At 46.6% G+C, this 13,416-nt stretch overlaps 1 protein-coding gene across 1 annotated transcript in view; it reads left to right on the top strand.

The window, feature by feature from the left end:
• Positions 1-2,186: 2,186 nt before the first annotated feature.
• Positions 2,187-13,416, top strand: part of RNF217 (ring finger protein 217) — a gene marked incomplete at its 5' end in the record, with an annotated part of 66,117 nt that continues 54,887 nt past the window's right edge. The window contains one exon of the mRNA XM_083856286.1: positions 2,187-2,807. Coding sequence (XP_083712412.1) covers positions 2,187-2,807 — 621 coding nt within the window. The remainder of the gene's footprint in view (positions 2,808-13,416) is intronic.

The raw sequence follows: 13,416 nt of genomic DNA, 5'->3' as shown, positions 1-13,416 counted from the left end.
TCTTTTTGTGAAAATTCTTCCTTAATGTCATTCAAATATGAGTCTGTATAAAGGCACAGTGGGAAAGGCCATCAGAACATACAAGTGGCCATGCTATGCTTACCTCAAGCCTATATTTTTTCTATATTTCATTGCTTTTTAATATGCCTGAGAGAATATATACAGAATATGGCAAAGGCTTGTTGCAAAGACTTGGCTGGTATGTTTGTCAAAGAGCAGGAGAGTCCTCTTGGGGGCTGCTCACCAGGCAGGGCCCGGGCCAATCCCATCATCCCAGACAGAATGGGGGACCCTGAGAGCAGCTGGGCTGGCACATCTGCTCGCTATTCACAGTCAGGAGCAGCAGGACCCATGGCTGGGCACAGGCAACTGAACTACCTGTCCTTAGATCACAGGCTGGTAGAGCACAGGCGATTCTGTAACTCCTGTTTGCTCCATGCTTCCCCTCAGCTAAGTATGATCATCGTTGCCATCCTGAATTCCCAAAGGACCCTTTTCCTCTGCTGTGCCTTAGCACACACATTTCTGAACTAACAGCGGAGCAACATTCTGGTTCTTGCAATGATGCTATCTTTCTAGTTTTTACTTTAAGTTCCAAGTTCTTAAGTAGTAGGCCTGTAGGAAATCCTAATGGTTACTCAATCATTAGAAGTTTTCACTTCGTATTTTCAAATTAAGCTTTGGGATCATAATCCCTAAAGGCTCAAATAAGAAAAGTTATACATATTGTTTTTAAAAACTAATTCCTCTACACTGCTTTCCTGGAGGGGTAACTAGAGTCTGACGTTGCACAAATTCGTACCCACTGACTTTCACATCTAATTGGGTCTGCAAGAAATACAGCATTTTCAAGGCAAAGAGGTCCCCAAGCCAGCAGCTGCTGCCGGTTGCTACACAGAGCCTGCGGTGCCTCCACTGCCAGCCTTCAGCAGGGCAGGGCAGGGCAGGCTCCCTGTGTGCCTTCCTGGGAGGCTCAGCTCCTTCCCAGAGCGCAGATACACTTCAACGCCACACAGGAACATCCAAGGCTGGAGTGGCTGCACACAATGTCCTCAATGCCCTGCACTCTGGGACACTGCAGCTGAGCAGCTGTGCTGCTGAGCTCAAACACACAGCCAGGCAAACGCACGGAGCTGTTCCCTGCACCATCCTGAGACCATGAGCTCACTGGGGTTGAGGGTACGACATGCAGACAGCCATGATGTCCTTGACTGTCATCTCCCCACTTGCAGACCTCCTCCTGGCACTAGTTAAGCCCAATACCATGTCCTCTCAAGTAGAGCAACTAATTAACCTTTGAGTAACACGAAGTTCAGGATGGAAACCGCACAATCCATTTTAAGGCACTCAGTTGCTGCAGCATCAGTTCCGTGACATCTTCCCTACGTGATTATGTAAATGATGACGTCAAGGCCTGGAGATCTCATCTTCAAGCAGAGGCCTCGGCACACGGGCCAACTCCTGGAGCAGAATGTGCACACATCCCCCTAAATCCCCTCGAGTACCTGGAGAAGCAAGTAACGTTTTGAACCCGTGTGGATACTCCTCTTGTTAATAGTTTCAATTATTTTTGTGAATTGCCTTGATGTCAGTGCGTGGCTCTCACAGTGGAGTCGATGATGCTCACTACATTTTTTTTTCCTTCGGGGATGGTTTTTAATCGGACGCTCACAGTTCACTCAGAGGACGTTACTGTGCGGCCGGGCCGCAGGTGCCGGCACAGGGCGGAGGGACCCTGGGGCCCAGGACAGCGCCTGGCGGTGCCGGTGTGCGGGCAGCCCCGCCGTGTTTACGGCTGAACGAGGGGGCAGCCGGGGAGCTGCGTCAGCGGGGCCGGGGCGGAGCGGGCCGGGGGCGGGTTGGGCCGGGCGGGGGGCGGTGACGCGGGTTGGGCCGGGCCGGGGGCGGGCCAGGGCGGCTGCGGGCGCTGCCCCGCGGCACCAGGGGAGGCTGCCCGCGTCCTCCCCGGCATGGGGGTCGGGCTGGGGCCGGCACCCCGCGGGCGGCGCTGACCGGAGCGGCTCCCGCCGCTGCCGCCGCTCCCTCCCTCCCTCCCCCGCGGCCGCGGCCCCTGGGCGGGGAGGCCGGGCGGCGGCGGCCGGCGCGGGGCTCGGCGGGGCTCGGGACCCGGAAGCAGAAGCGGGGCCGGGAGGCGGCTGGATGGGAAGGAGCGGCGGCGGGCGGCGATGGGGGAGCAGCAGAGCTCGCTGAGCGCCCCGCGGGCGGCCGCCCCGCCGCCGAGCCCGGCCGGGGTCCCGCGGGAGCCGGGCCCGGAGGAGCCGCCTTCGCCGCCAGAGGCGGTCCCGGGCGGCGGGGCGGCCGGGCCGGGGCGAGGCGGGGAGCTGCCGCCGGCCGCCGCCGGCCCCGAGCGGCGAGGGGCCCGAGAGGAGGCGGAGGCGGCGGCCGGGCCGGAGCAGCCGGCGGGCTCGGGGGAGCCGGCGGCCCCGGCGGAGGAGGGGCCGGAGGGAGGCAGCGGGCGCCGCCGCCCCCCCCGGCGGCACGTGTACTGCACCGTCTACTGCGTGGAGAACGACCGGCCCGCCGGCCCCGGCTCCCCGGGCGCGGGGCAGCCCCCGGCGCGGCGCGGGGCGGGCTCGGGCGACGACCCGCTGTCGGCCGGCGGCAGCATCGAGGTGGTGGACTTGTACCTGCTGCCCGAGCCCTTCTCCGGGCTGATCGCGGGCGAGTTCGGGCCGCTGCTGGTGCTGAGCTGCCGCGTGTGCCTGGAGGAGAAGCCCATCAAGCCGCTGTCCTGCTGCAAGAAGGCGGTGTGCGAGGAGTGCCTGCGGCGGTACCTCAGCTCCCAGGTACTTCCAGCGGGCGCCGCCCGGGCGTGCTGGGGGCCGTGCCCGTGTGCTGGGCAGCCCGGCGGGATGAGCGCTGCCGAGCCGGGCCGGGCCGCGGGTGCGGAGCGGGAGGGGAGGGCAGGGAGCCTTTCCCGTCCCGTGCGGGGCGCGGATTCAGCCACCGGAGCGCCGCTCTGCGCCTCCGAGCGCGGCCGGGCGGGCTGGGCGCCGGTGTGCTTTCAGGCTCTTCCCGTCTTTACAAGGATTTTCGCTTCGGTGTCTCAAACTCTCGCTGTTAGCTGAGCGGCGGCAGCAGCTTTCTCTTCAGTGGAGAGCACGTAGAGATGAGGAGCGGAGTTTGGGGGCACTGACAGCCGCCTCCGAAGCGGCCCCTGGGCCGGGGCTCTGCCCGCTGCCGCCCGGGTTTGCCGGTGTTGGCCCTCGGTGCCGCCCTCCGCCTGCCCTGCTCCTGGCAGGACACATCGCCTGCGCTGTTAGGCAGGATTGAAATAGTGCCTGTGTGGCTATCGGTGAGCAACTGCAGTTGACAACAGTAAACAATAACTTCTTTGGAGGAAAAAATTTGAAAACACAGCGTTTCCATGGTGGGCACGCAGCTGCTCATCCTGGGCAGATAGCTGGCGTGTAGGGGGTACTTAGGTGCTTGACGCTGTTTTGTCAATCAGAACTGCTGCTCAAAACCGAAATCAGGAGCTTGATAACTAAGCCCTGTTTTCACTGATGTTTCCAGTAGTTCGTTAAGCACCACAGAATATTCCTGTGTTCCTGCTGCTAGTGTAGTCATACCCTAAACACGAAGAATAATGGGAGAAGTATGGCGTGTGTGGGAAAAACAAAATCAACTAAACCCCTTGCTTACCACCTTTATGGTTTTATTCAGTAGGAGTTTTTAGGATGTGCTAGTTTGGTGGTGGTATGAAGTTTTACACCTGTTAGAGGTTGGTGCTGTGCTGGGGCACTTTGTGCTGCTTCTGAGCCATGTGTGTGGGGAAGGAAAGGATGATTGCAGCTACCCCTGCACTCCATAAATAGTTGACAGGGCCTCTTCTGACCAGAGTACATTTCACTGCTTGGAAATAGCACCTGCTACCAGAAGTGTAGTACTTGCTCCTCTCTGGGCCCTGCTGACTTATGTAGTGTTTGCTGGTGCTGGTGGCATTTGTTCTGGCTATAGTAATAGTAAACTCAATAGCATTTTTATGATCTAGTTTGGATATATTTAGATAACAGTGAAGGGCTTAACTTGGGAGCTGATGGATTGGATGGTCAGGGTTAGGTTTTGTGTGTTTCCTGTAACACTGAAACTCAGGAATGCTTAATAATCCTTCTTGAGACTTTGTGCACAGAGACCAGAATGATTTGATGTGTAGATAAGTGGTAGACTGGAAATTCTGACAAAGTTTTTTTATTGTATTATAATATAATATGTAGTGCACATTTGTGCCAATTTGATATCTGCCACCGAGGTCATATGTCAGAATATTGGCTTTCATTTAAGTTGGAAATTACGAGTGTTGTGATGTCCCCATGCTCTGCAGGTGCTTGCAGTTTACAGTGATCTTATGGAAGCTGCATGATCTGGTACCTAAAGCCACATTGAACTCTTCTGCTGGTTTAGGCTGGACTCTTGGTGAACGAAGCAGTAGCTTGGTGGCTGAAATAGCTGGCCTAGGAAGCAAATAGATGCACTCTGAAGTGGGTTTAGCATTGGCCAGGTGTTGGATGTGTATGCAGGGATGCCCTTCAAGGAAGCCACTATTACTGCTAAGCACCTGCAAAGCTGATCCCAGCAGCTGTTGAAAGGTACCCATATGGCACATAGCCATATGGATGCTTCCTTCCTGTACATTAATAGTGGGGCAGGGATACTGATTTTGGAGTGAGATCCACAGAGCACTTCTGTGGACGTGTTGTTACAGATGCTTGTATGACCAGGCAAAATTTTAGTTGCTTGATAAATTTGTTAGGGAAAAATGAAACAAAATACAAGAAATAACAGTGCAATGTGTTCTTCCCTTATCTTACTTTTTGAAAAGAACAAGAAAACGATATTTCTTCAAAAACAAAAAGTCATCTGTCTTTCCTTTGTCCTGCGGAAGGACCCTGTGAGTCATCCTGAGGAGAGAGAAAGGCATCTCCGTGTCAGTTATATTAGAAGAATTTCTGGGAAGAATGAGTGAAAAGCTGGTGTAGGTTAGAAATCAAGTTACCTTTCATCTTTGAGACTTTGCAGTTTTTGTAGGAAGTTAAAAAGAAAACTTATGAGAAGCTCAAAAGGAATAAATGCCGAAAAGCTGTTTTTGTTTGAAAATTTTAGAAGCTCTTACTTTTGGTTATGATCAGCCTGATTTAAGAATGTACCTGAAATTAAACAAAAAACAACTTGAAAACAAAACCCCAAGCAGCACTGTGCATAGTTTTGATCTGGTTTTCTTGTCAGAGAAATAGTAATCTCTGCCCTGACTGACTCCACATCTCTGGAGGAGTGGTCTCTCGTGCTGAAAATTTGGAATATGTTGGCAGAAGTATAGCACTTAAAATAATTCGTGTTGCCTTTGATGTGTGTGTGTGTTCTCTCACTGAAGAAAGCTGTGTTCTTCACGATGGCTTTATTGTGATTCCTGAAATGATGTTTAATGGAGTAGCAAAATAAAAACTCTGTTAATGCACCCTGCTTTCTTCTATGGGAGTGTATAACAGCATCAGAACTTCTGCCTTCGAGCGCTTTATAGATCAGAAAATCAACTGAAGTTTTAGGCATTCGTAAAAGGAATACCAGATGATACCAGAAAATACTCCAACGGCAGAGTTTTTGCTCATCGTGTTACTAGCATGCTAGAAAATGTGGGTAACATCTGAAGGTCCTTAGAGGTCAAGTCCAGTCTTTCTTATCACTGGCACCTTGCTGCATAATCCCTTTCAAAGATTTAGTGGCTGGAGCAGAAGCTTAGCAGACAAGTCTGGAATGTGCAGGCTGATCTGGAGCCTGACTTTGGGAAATTGTGTGATTTTACTTCTGCCTTAATTTTGCTATTCTCTCACATCCTGATGGTCACAGACATCTCAGGGCTCTTCAGGGTCTGACTATCACAAGTTAATCTACCATTCACAAAATCCTGTGACTATTTGTTTGGACTCAAATTGATGAAGTAGTAATTGATAGGTGTGGGTGATGGGTTATCTTGGAAGAGGTTGTGGCTTTTGCAGCTCAGGATGTGGTGCAGTGGCTTTCACAGCTCAGGATATGGTGCAGATCCCACAGAGCCTCAGTCAGGTCCTAGCAAGCCCCGTCTCCAGGAACTGAGGGAGCCCAGAGCTGTTGCTTGTTATGCTTAATGGGTGAGGTTGAAGTCTCCCTCCATAGACTCTCATGTGTTGAGTGAGGTTGGGATCAAAAGTGTGGGAGAACCATTTCCCATTCAGCTGGGAGCTGTGGGTTTCTGCACTCTGTCACCCAGCATACAAACTTGTGACAGGGAAGCAAGAACCAGGACACTTAATCTCACAGGTGTAATATTACATCCGTATCTCCTTCACCTCCTTAACTTCCCATCTTTCTCTCCATTAAACATGGCACCAAAGCCAGATTATTTCAGAAACTGCATACTGAGGTTTGCTAAAATAGTTATTCACTTCCTAACTACTCTGGGCTGCTTGTATTTTTACATCAGAGGGAGCATTTCACTTTTCCTATAAAATGGCTGCAAAAGTTTTATAGAAACCTCAGTGCTGGCTTTTTCTACATGCAAACAGGGAAACTTGATAATCCAGTTTTGATCCTGTGCTCGTTAGTGATGCTTTATTTTGTAAATCTTGTAACTCTGTTGGAGTAGTCATTCCTATAGTAAGAGACCTTGGGTTAGTTAAATTAAACATCATACTCTGTTCTTCATCAGACTTTATGGTGCTTTAATTATAGGAAGTCTAATGAGATTAGTAGCCGTGAGTAAATCAGAAGGGATGGTTGGGGGTGGGGAGAGACTCCATCTGACAGTATTTTGGGCATGGTTAGGTTTGGTGGGGCAAGAATCTTACTTTCTTCTGAGCATGAAATATGGAGATCATCCTCCCTCTGCTCAGGACCTCAGTCTTTCTCTCTGTGTGACCTGAGATCTTGTTTTTGACCCCTTTCTTTTCTGTGAATAATTTCTGTCTGAAAGAGCTGGAGGAAAAAAAGCTGCTGACTGTTATAGTCAGGATTTTTGTGGGGAATGTGATTATAAAGCTGGATAGCGAACAGGAAAATTTGGAAGCAGTCTGCATCACATAAAACTAGTACTGGCTTGGAGCTGGAGGGCCTTGACACCTGTGTCTCGTCAGGTGTCTGATGGTATCATATAAATGATACATCTTCAAAGCTGTAGTCGGCTGATGAAAACCAGCCAGCAGAAATGTAGGCACCAAGTGCTGAATCATCTGATGGTTAATGAGCTGCTTGTGCCCTGAGTCAAACCAGAGCTCAGAAAGGCCACTGTCATTCAGTGCAGAAGCTGCTCTGTGTTCGCAAGGGTAATTAATCTAAAACCTTGCTCCAACACCAGCTACCGAGTTTCTGGGATGGCTGCAAACTGCCGACCTGGAGGTGATGGCAGGGTGAGCGACCACCCCTCCAGCTGACATTGCGAGAATGCAGAAGTTTCCAAAAGAGGAAGAGCGGTGCAGGAGGAGAAAAGAACCTCTAGTTTAAATGCTTTGTAAACCAAATCAGCAGTCTCAGTCAGTGTAAGCTAGCTGTGTTCCCAAGGAGGAGGAGAAGGCAGATAGGCTTGGCCCATCAGATGCTAGAAGCCTATAAGCTGCAGGAGCACCTAAACTACTTCTCTGTCATTTTCAGCAACAGCTTCTGAATGTCTCTTGTGTTCACCTGATGTGTTGTATGCAGTGCCAGTGTCAAAATGCTGCTGTGTACATAGATGTCACAGTTCAGGGTGATAGCCAAGTACATCTAAGATTGTAAGAGTCTTTCAAGTTGACAAGATACATGGCAGACTTTTAGTCCATCTTGAATGCTTCTTGGTGAATCCGGTTTGTGCCAAAACTTACGTTTGGAACAGTTTACAAAATCCAACATTGATGAAAATCCCTTGAAATTAATTTTAAAGAAAACTAGTTTTGAGCAATGTTCTTGGAATGATAATACTGCCTAGTTACCCTAGTGTGTGCAGGCCCAGGTGTTCTGTCAGCATATGAGCACTGCATGTGGTATGTTTGTTTCCTGTGCAGAAGTAGCTTCAAGCTTGCTCTACATGGCTAGCTATGACTTCCTCTTGTTTGGATAAGTCTTTGCCAGGGGTAGAGCTGGAGTTGTGTCTGTCCTTTCTTACCCATACTGTTTTGAAGTGAAACATAAGAGAGTGGCTGTTCTTACAGCTAAGAACATTTTCAGTAAAACTCTGGGATCCAAGATACTGAGAATAGAAAAGATGGTGTCACCTTTGAACAGTTGCAGGAAGGGTTTTGCTGATGGAAAACAGCCTGATGATAAATGGCATCGTGAAATTGTTAATGTTGGTAGCGAGTGGTAAATGGTGGGTGCTACAGTGACACCGTGAGTTCGCTGATGTTGATAGTAAAGTTGAAGTGGAAAGTCCTATGAATGGGAAATTGCAGCAGGAGATGGAGAACCAGTTTTATTTTAGCTGGGGTTGAAACCTAATTTTGAAAACGTGTGATTTCTGTGAAGCAGAAGCCCTCCTTGTCAGCTGTCTCTCACAGCCGTTGTGTTGCACCTCGCTGGTCTGTGGGTGGTGTTGGCACTGGGGACCCCAGGCAGGCTGAGCCATCAGGAGATGCCTTCACTCCCACTGCTCCCTCGAGCTGTTCACAGGGGCTACCAGGCACAGGTATGGAAACAGTCCTGGGAATGTAAAATTAAATGGGTTGAAAACTGAACTATTGGCATTTAGTTGCCCAAACAAAAAGAAATTATGGAGTTAAATAAGGGTTGGGAAGGCCTTCAGCTCACCTCTGCCCCATTCCTGCTTCTCCACCCAGAACAACTGTTCTTCCAAGTGCTCTGGGGCCTCTTGGCCCTTCATTCCTCTTTTCTTCTTGTACAAATATCTTGCTTCCTGCTGTCTAAACCAGCCAGGCTCGAGGAAAGTATGTATTTAAAATGGCCAGGATGTCAGTACATTGTCAAAATGATTAAGAGTTGTAAGGGATGTAATTTCTTTAAAAGAATTCAAACTGGAGGCTTTCCCCTGAAGAAGGGCATCACTTACCCACCCAGGTTTATCTGTCTTTCGTGTGTTTTATCTGCTTGTGCTTATGTTTCTCTTGCTCCTTTTTTTAAAGTGCTTTCTTGATTAATTACATTTTTAAAGTATAAAAATCCTTGTCTATAGAATTTTATTAGCCAAATGCTACTTTTCCTATACTATAAAAAGTGACAAATGTGCCTAGTGTTGAAGAGGCTATTTAATTTTTGAGTCCATTTTTAATTTCTTGAAAAATTTTTGGCAAGGCAAAGAATTTAATTTTACTTGAAAGTTACAAATTAGGATGAAAAATTCAAGACTTTACTCAGAAGAAGAATCTATGGATTTCAGTGCAGAAGGTCAGAAGTTTAACAGTAGTGTAGGCCAGGTTTAGAATTAAACCTGACATGGTTTAGATTCCACGTTCAAGTCCACGTTTACCTTAAATGCTACCTCACTGCTTTGATTTGAGATTGATGTATATTTTCATCCACGGCCTTGTTGGGATGTGCTGTTGCTCTCATTTATTTAATTAATTGTTAGAAAGGCTGTACAGTTTCTGGGTTAGAATTCCATGAAAAGGTAAAGAAATTTCCAAGTCTATCATACTTCCCTTTCCTTAGCTTGCTAAGTAGACTGCAGAACACTTATTTTCCCCAGTGATGTTTTTATTAAGAACAGCACGAACTATATAAGATTTTGTACTGGAAAATAGAAGGGGCAAAGTTTTCTCAAGCTTAGTCATTGTGATGCAATTGTGTACGGTTTTCTACCATTAACATGATCTGAATGGCAGCAAAGGCAGGTACCTCTCTAGTTTACTTGGTTTGGCTTCCTGATTTTGTATAGTGATTTATCAGCTTGGGGGTGAGGGATGGGGTGTGAGTGACTCTGTCCCTGTAGCTTGTAGGAAAGGGAAGTCCTATCCAAACTGTTTCAGCTGTGACATGGCTCTGTGGGGTTGCTCACACAATACAAGGAAGGAAGAAAAGGGAGAAGAGGATTGCTGGGATGGGAAGGGCATGATGATTATGTAGGAATTGGTTTGCTCCAGAAGGTGGACTTGCCCAGGGTAAGCTTTCATAAAACAAAAGGGAATTGTGAAGACTGGCCTCCATGTAGGGTGGAACCTTGGCCTCTATTTAGAGCTGCAGCTGAGTACCGGCCAGTTACTCTGGTAAATAGTGGCCAGAAAGCGAAATGGGACTAGCTCTTTTTCTGTTTTCCTGTTGTATGGAGGCAGGCAGGAAATAAATCTAGCCTTAAAAAAGAAAAAAAAATAGTAAGGATTCTAAACACAGTTTAAAGTATAGAACTTGCAGGAAAATCATGGGTTAGTGTTTTACTGAGCTGCTGGAAGACTTTTATACCCTGTTGGCAGCAGGGTGGGTGGAGTAGGCAGGTAAAGCATCCCATCTGTGGCACAATTACAGAGTGCCTGTGAGGTACCACTTGCTTGCAGAAGCAAAAAATCCTTCACTATAGCCAGTACTATTGCTGCTATAGGGAGGCAAAGAAATAATGAGGAAAGGCTTCTTAACCTTTCAGCCATTTTTAATGTTGCTCACTCTGAGAGTGTTAACTGGGGAGAGGACATCTTATGCCTTTCCATTCCAGTGCACCTGTGCAGTGCTGGGTAAAATTTGTCTGCTTAGAAGCCTCACAGGAGCAAGCATATAAATCGCTCAGTGCTTTTTGACATGCATGTGGCGTTCAATTGTGCAATAGCTTGGAAACTCTGCTCAGTTAAATTTATGGCATTAGTGTACAGGTTAAAAATGGGAAAGAATATGCAACTTTAGAGTTTTTTGGAAGGGATGGATCTGCAAAAGAGCAAAGATAGCCCACAGTATTTAGATGCCTAGTGTTGCATACCAACTAGAAAATGTACATGTTAGTATGTTTTTTTGTGATGAACTAATCCATATGGAGGTTAGGGCAGAAAATGAATCATGAAACACTGGAGTTCAGTCTAAGTGTTGTTGCTGATAGACATTTATGCATATTGACCTATACAGGTCCAGCTAGACCTCAGAGTGGCCAAAGTGAAATATGGTATTAAAATCTGGATATTTCGAAGTATGAACTTACCTGGTTGTCCCCATCTGCCTTACATAAGGCCAGTGGAAATCAAGCAGACTCAAAATTTTTCACTCATTTGTGTAATGGAAAGTAAATTCAGCCTTGCTTTTGTTGTATTTCTCAAATACTCTCAAAGTGTTGTATTCTCTAACACTTAGAGTAATTTTCAAACTTCTGAAGATACCCATTCTTTCAAGACATTATTTGGAGTTCTAACTTTATTTTACATTACTAGCATCTTCCCAGTCAGTAAGATATAAATCTTCCTTGCGGTGAGTTGCAGCTGTTACTGATGGACATCGCTGAGTGCTTTTGTCTCAGCAACGTAGGCATTTCATGTCAAGGCTTGATTTGTTGTTCTTTCAGTGAAAGCAACTCATCAAATCCTACCTGAATTATCCCAGAGTGTAATGCTTCATGAGAACCTCACCCAAGCTATGACAGGTAGTCAGACAAGGCCAGGCTATTGCTTCTGGTAAATTAAGGATCTAAAATGAGTTCTGGATTTCATTCTGTTTTCTCTCCATGTCAAGAAAAGGAAACTTGTCTAAAGTTGATGGTATACAGTGATTTTAGCCAGCAGTGCTGCTTACTTGTTCCCTGCTATTTGTGCATCATTTGATCCATCATCAGAAAAAACGATCTGGTTTAAAAAGTAAACTTTTGCAGTCATTTTTTGCCTCTTTTATTCTTACCCAGTTTCTAATTGTGTGATGCACAATATACAAATGTTTATTTCACCACAAGGTGGTACTGAATAAAGTGCTAAGCCAAGCCGTTTATTTTGGCAACTGTGGCAGTTTGTCAAACCCAAACATTTGAAAATTACGTGCTCACAAAGATGACAGATGGGAGTTTTCATTGGTGCTCAGTGAAATCAAAACTGCAGTTTGGTCCTTTTGCTGCATCATTTCCTCTTTCACAATCCAGACGGAACTTACAACTTATCCGGTGCCTGAAGGTGCATCTGCACCCACAGCTCTTGGACAGGCAGGGTCCAGGGAGTTGCTCCAAGCTGCTCACAGCACTGAGGTGCCCAGTCAAGCCCAGGCTGGTACCCACTGGTCCTGTCTCTGCTGCCTGTGGCATCATTAAATAGGAGCTTTCAACTAGCTGAATTCTAAAGCATCCTCATGTGTTTTGTAACATAGATTATTCAGAAGATAGTCTTGCAAGTGAAGTTTTTCATGTGAATATTGTTGCATCTGAGGAACCTCTCTTTTGATCTTGCATGTTTCAACAGCTTTAGTTTGATGCAGCTAGGCAATGCCAAGTATGATCGTTATTTTCTTGAGAGAATTTTTTTTCTGCTCCACAGAGCTCTCCAAGGAAGTTTCTTCTTGTTCCTAATCTGTTTAAATAACATGTGAAGAGATGCAGAACTTAAAATTACAGAAGAATTTAGAGGTCTTATTGTGTGGGCTGTGTTGTGTTATAGTGGAGGGGGGTGGTGGGTGGGGATAGGGGTGTTAGGTTTTTTGGTGTTTTCTTTGGGGATTTTTTGCTGCAAAGACACAAAATGCACATTTGGTATTGAATATGACATTTAAAAACGTACAACAGAGCAAGATAAAGCACTGTCATGGTAGAACTGGTATGCATAATTAGATTTTGATAGTGAAGGTTCTTTTGAGATTGGTCATACAGTTTCTTGGTATAAGTAAAAAACCTAACATTTCTGTTGAAGATAATCAAAATAATGACAATTCCAACATACCCTTTTCTACTCCTAATTGACTTTTTATGTTTATGGAGGTGTACTGATTTTGAGCCATGACAATTTTGAGCCTCTTTTTAAAATTAAAATTTTAAGAAAAGTTCTAGCATGTGCACTGTGCTGTGACTATGGCTTTCTCAGGCTAGAAGTATTTTTTTAGTGAGCAGCTTTGAGATGTTCAGAGAAAGAAGAGGAAAGCAGGAGAAGAGTCCCATTTCATTGCATCAGCAATGAACTGCCACCAGATGATAAGTTTTGTGATACTAGCTTATCATTTTGCTTCTGTATTGAGTTTCCATGTAGGAGAATTTTATCTATCCTGGTGAAAAGAAAGAGCAAGGAAGAGGTTTTTGATTATTTCTATTTTTCAAGTATAAGCTTGTCCAGCTGTTGGAATGTTAGTAGGAGACAGCCGATCTGGGTGAATGATGGCAGGTGATACAAACAGCTGATAATGATGAAACTGCTAAAACTTGAATGCAATTTGAGTGTCTAGTACAGAGAGCACTGAGACACTTGTACCTGGTGAGGCTTAGTTTGGAATCTCTGGTGTAGGTGGTTGATGCTGGCCAGCTACCAGACACTCACCAAAGCCTCTCTCTGTCTCCCC

Source organism: Zosterops lateralis (assembly GCF_965231275.1).
Source record: "Zosterops lateralis genome assembly, chromosome: 3".
NCBI lineage: Eukaryota > Metazoa > Chordata > Aves > Passeriformes > Zosteropidae > Zosterops > Zosterops lateralis.
The sequence above is the reverse complement of the archived record's forward strand: the minus strand, read 5'-3'. Positions and strand labels throughout refer to the sequence as shown.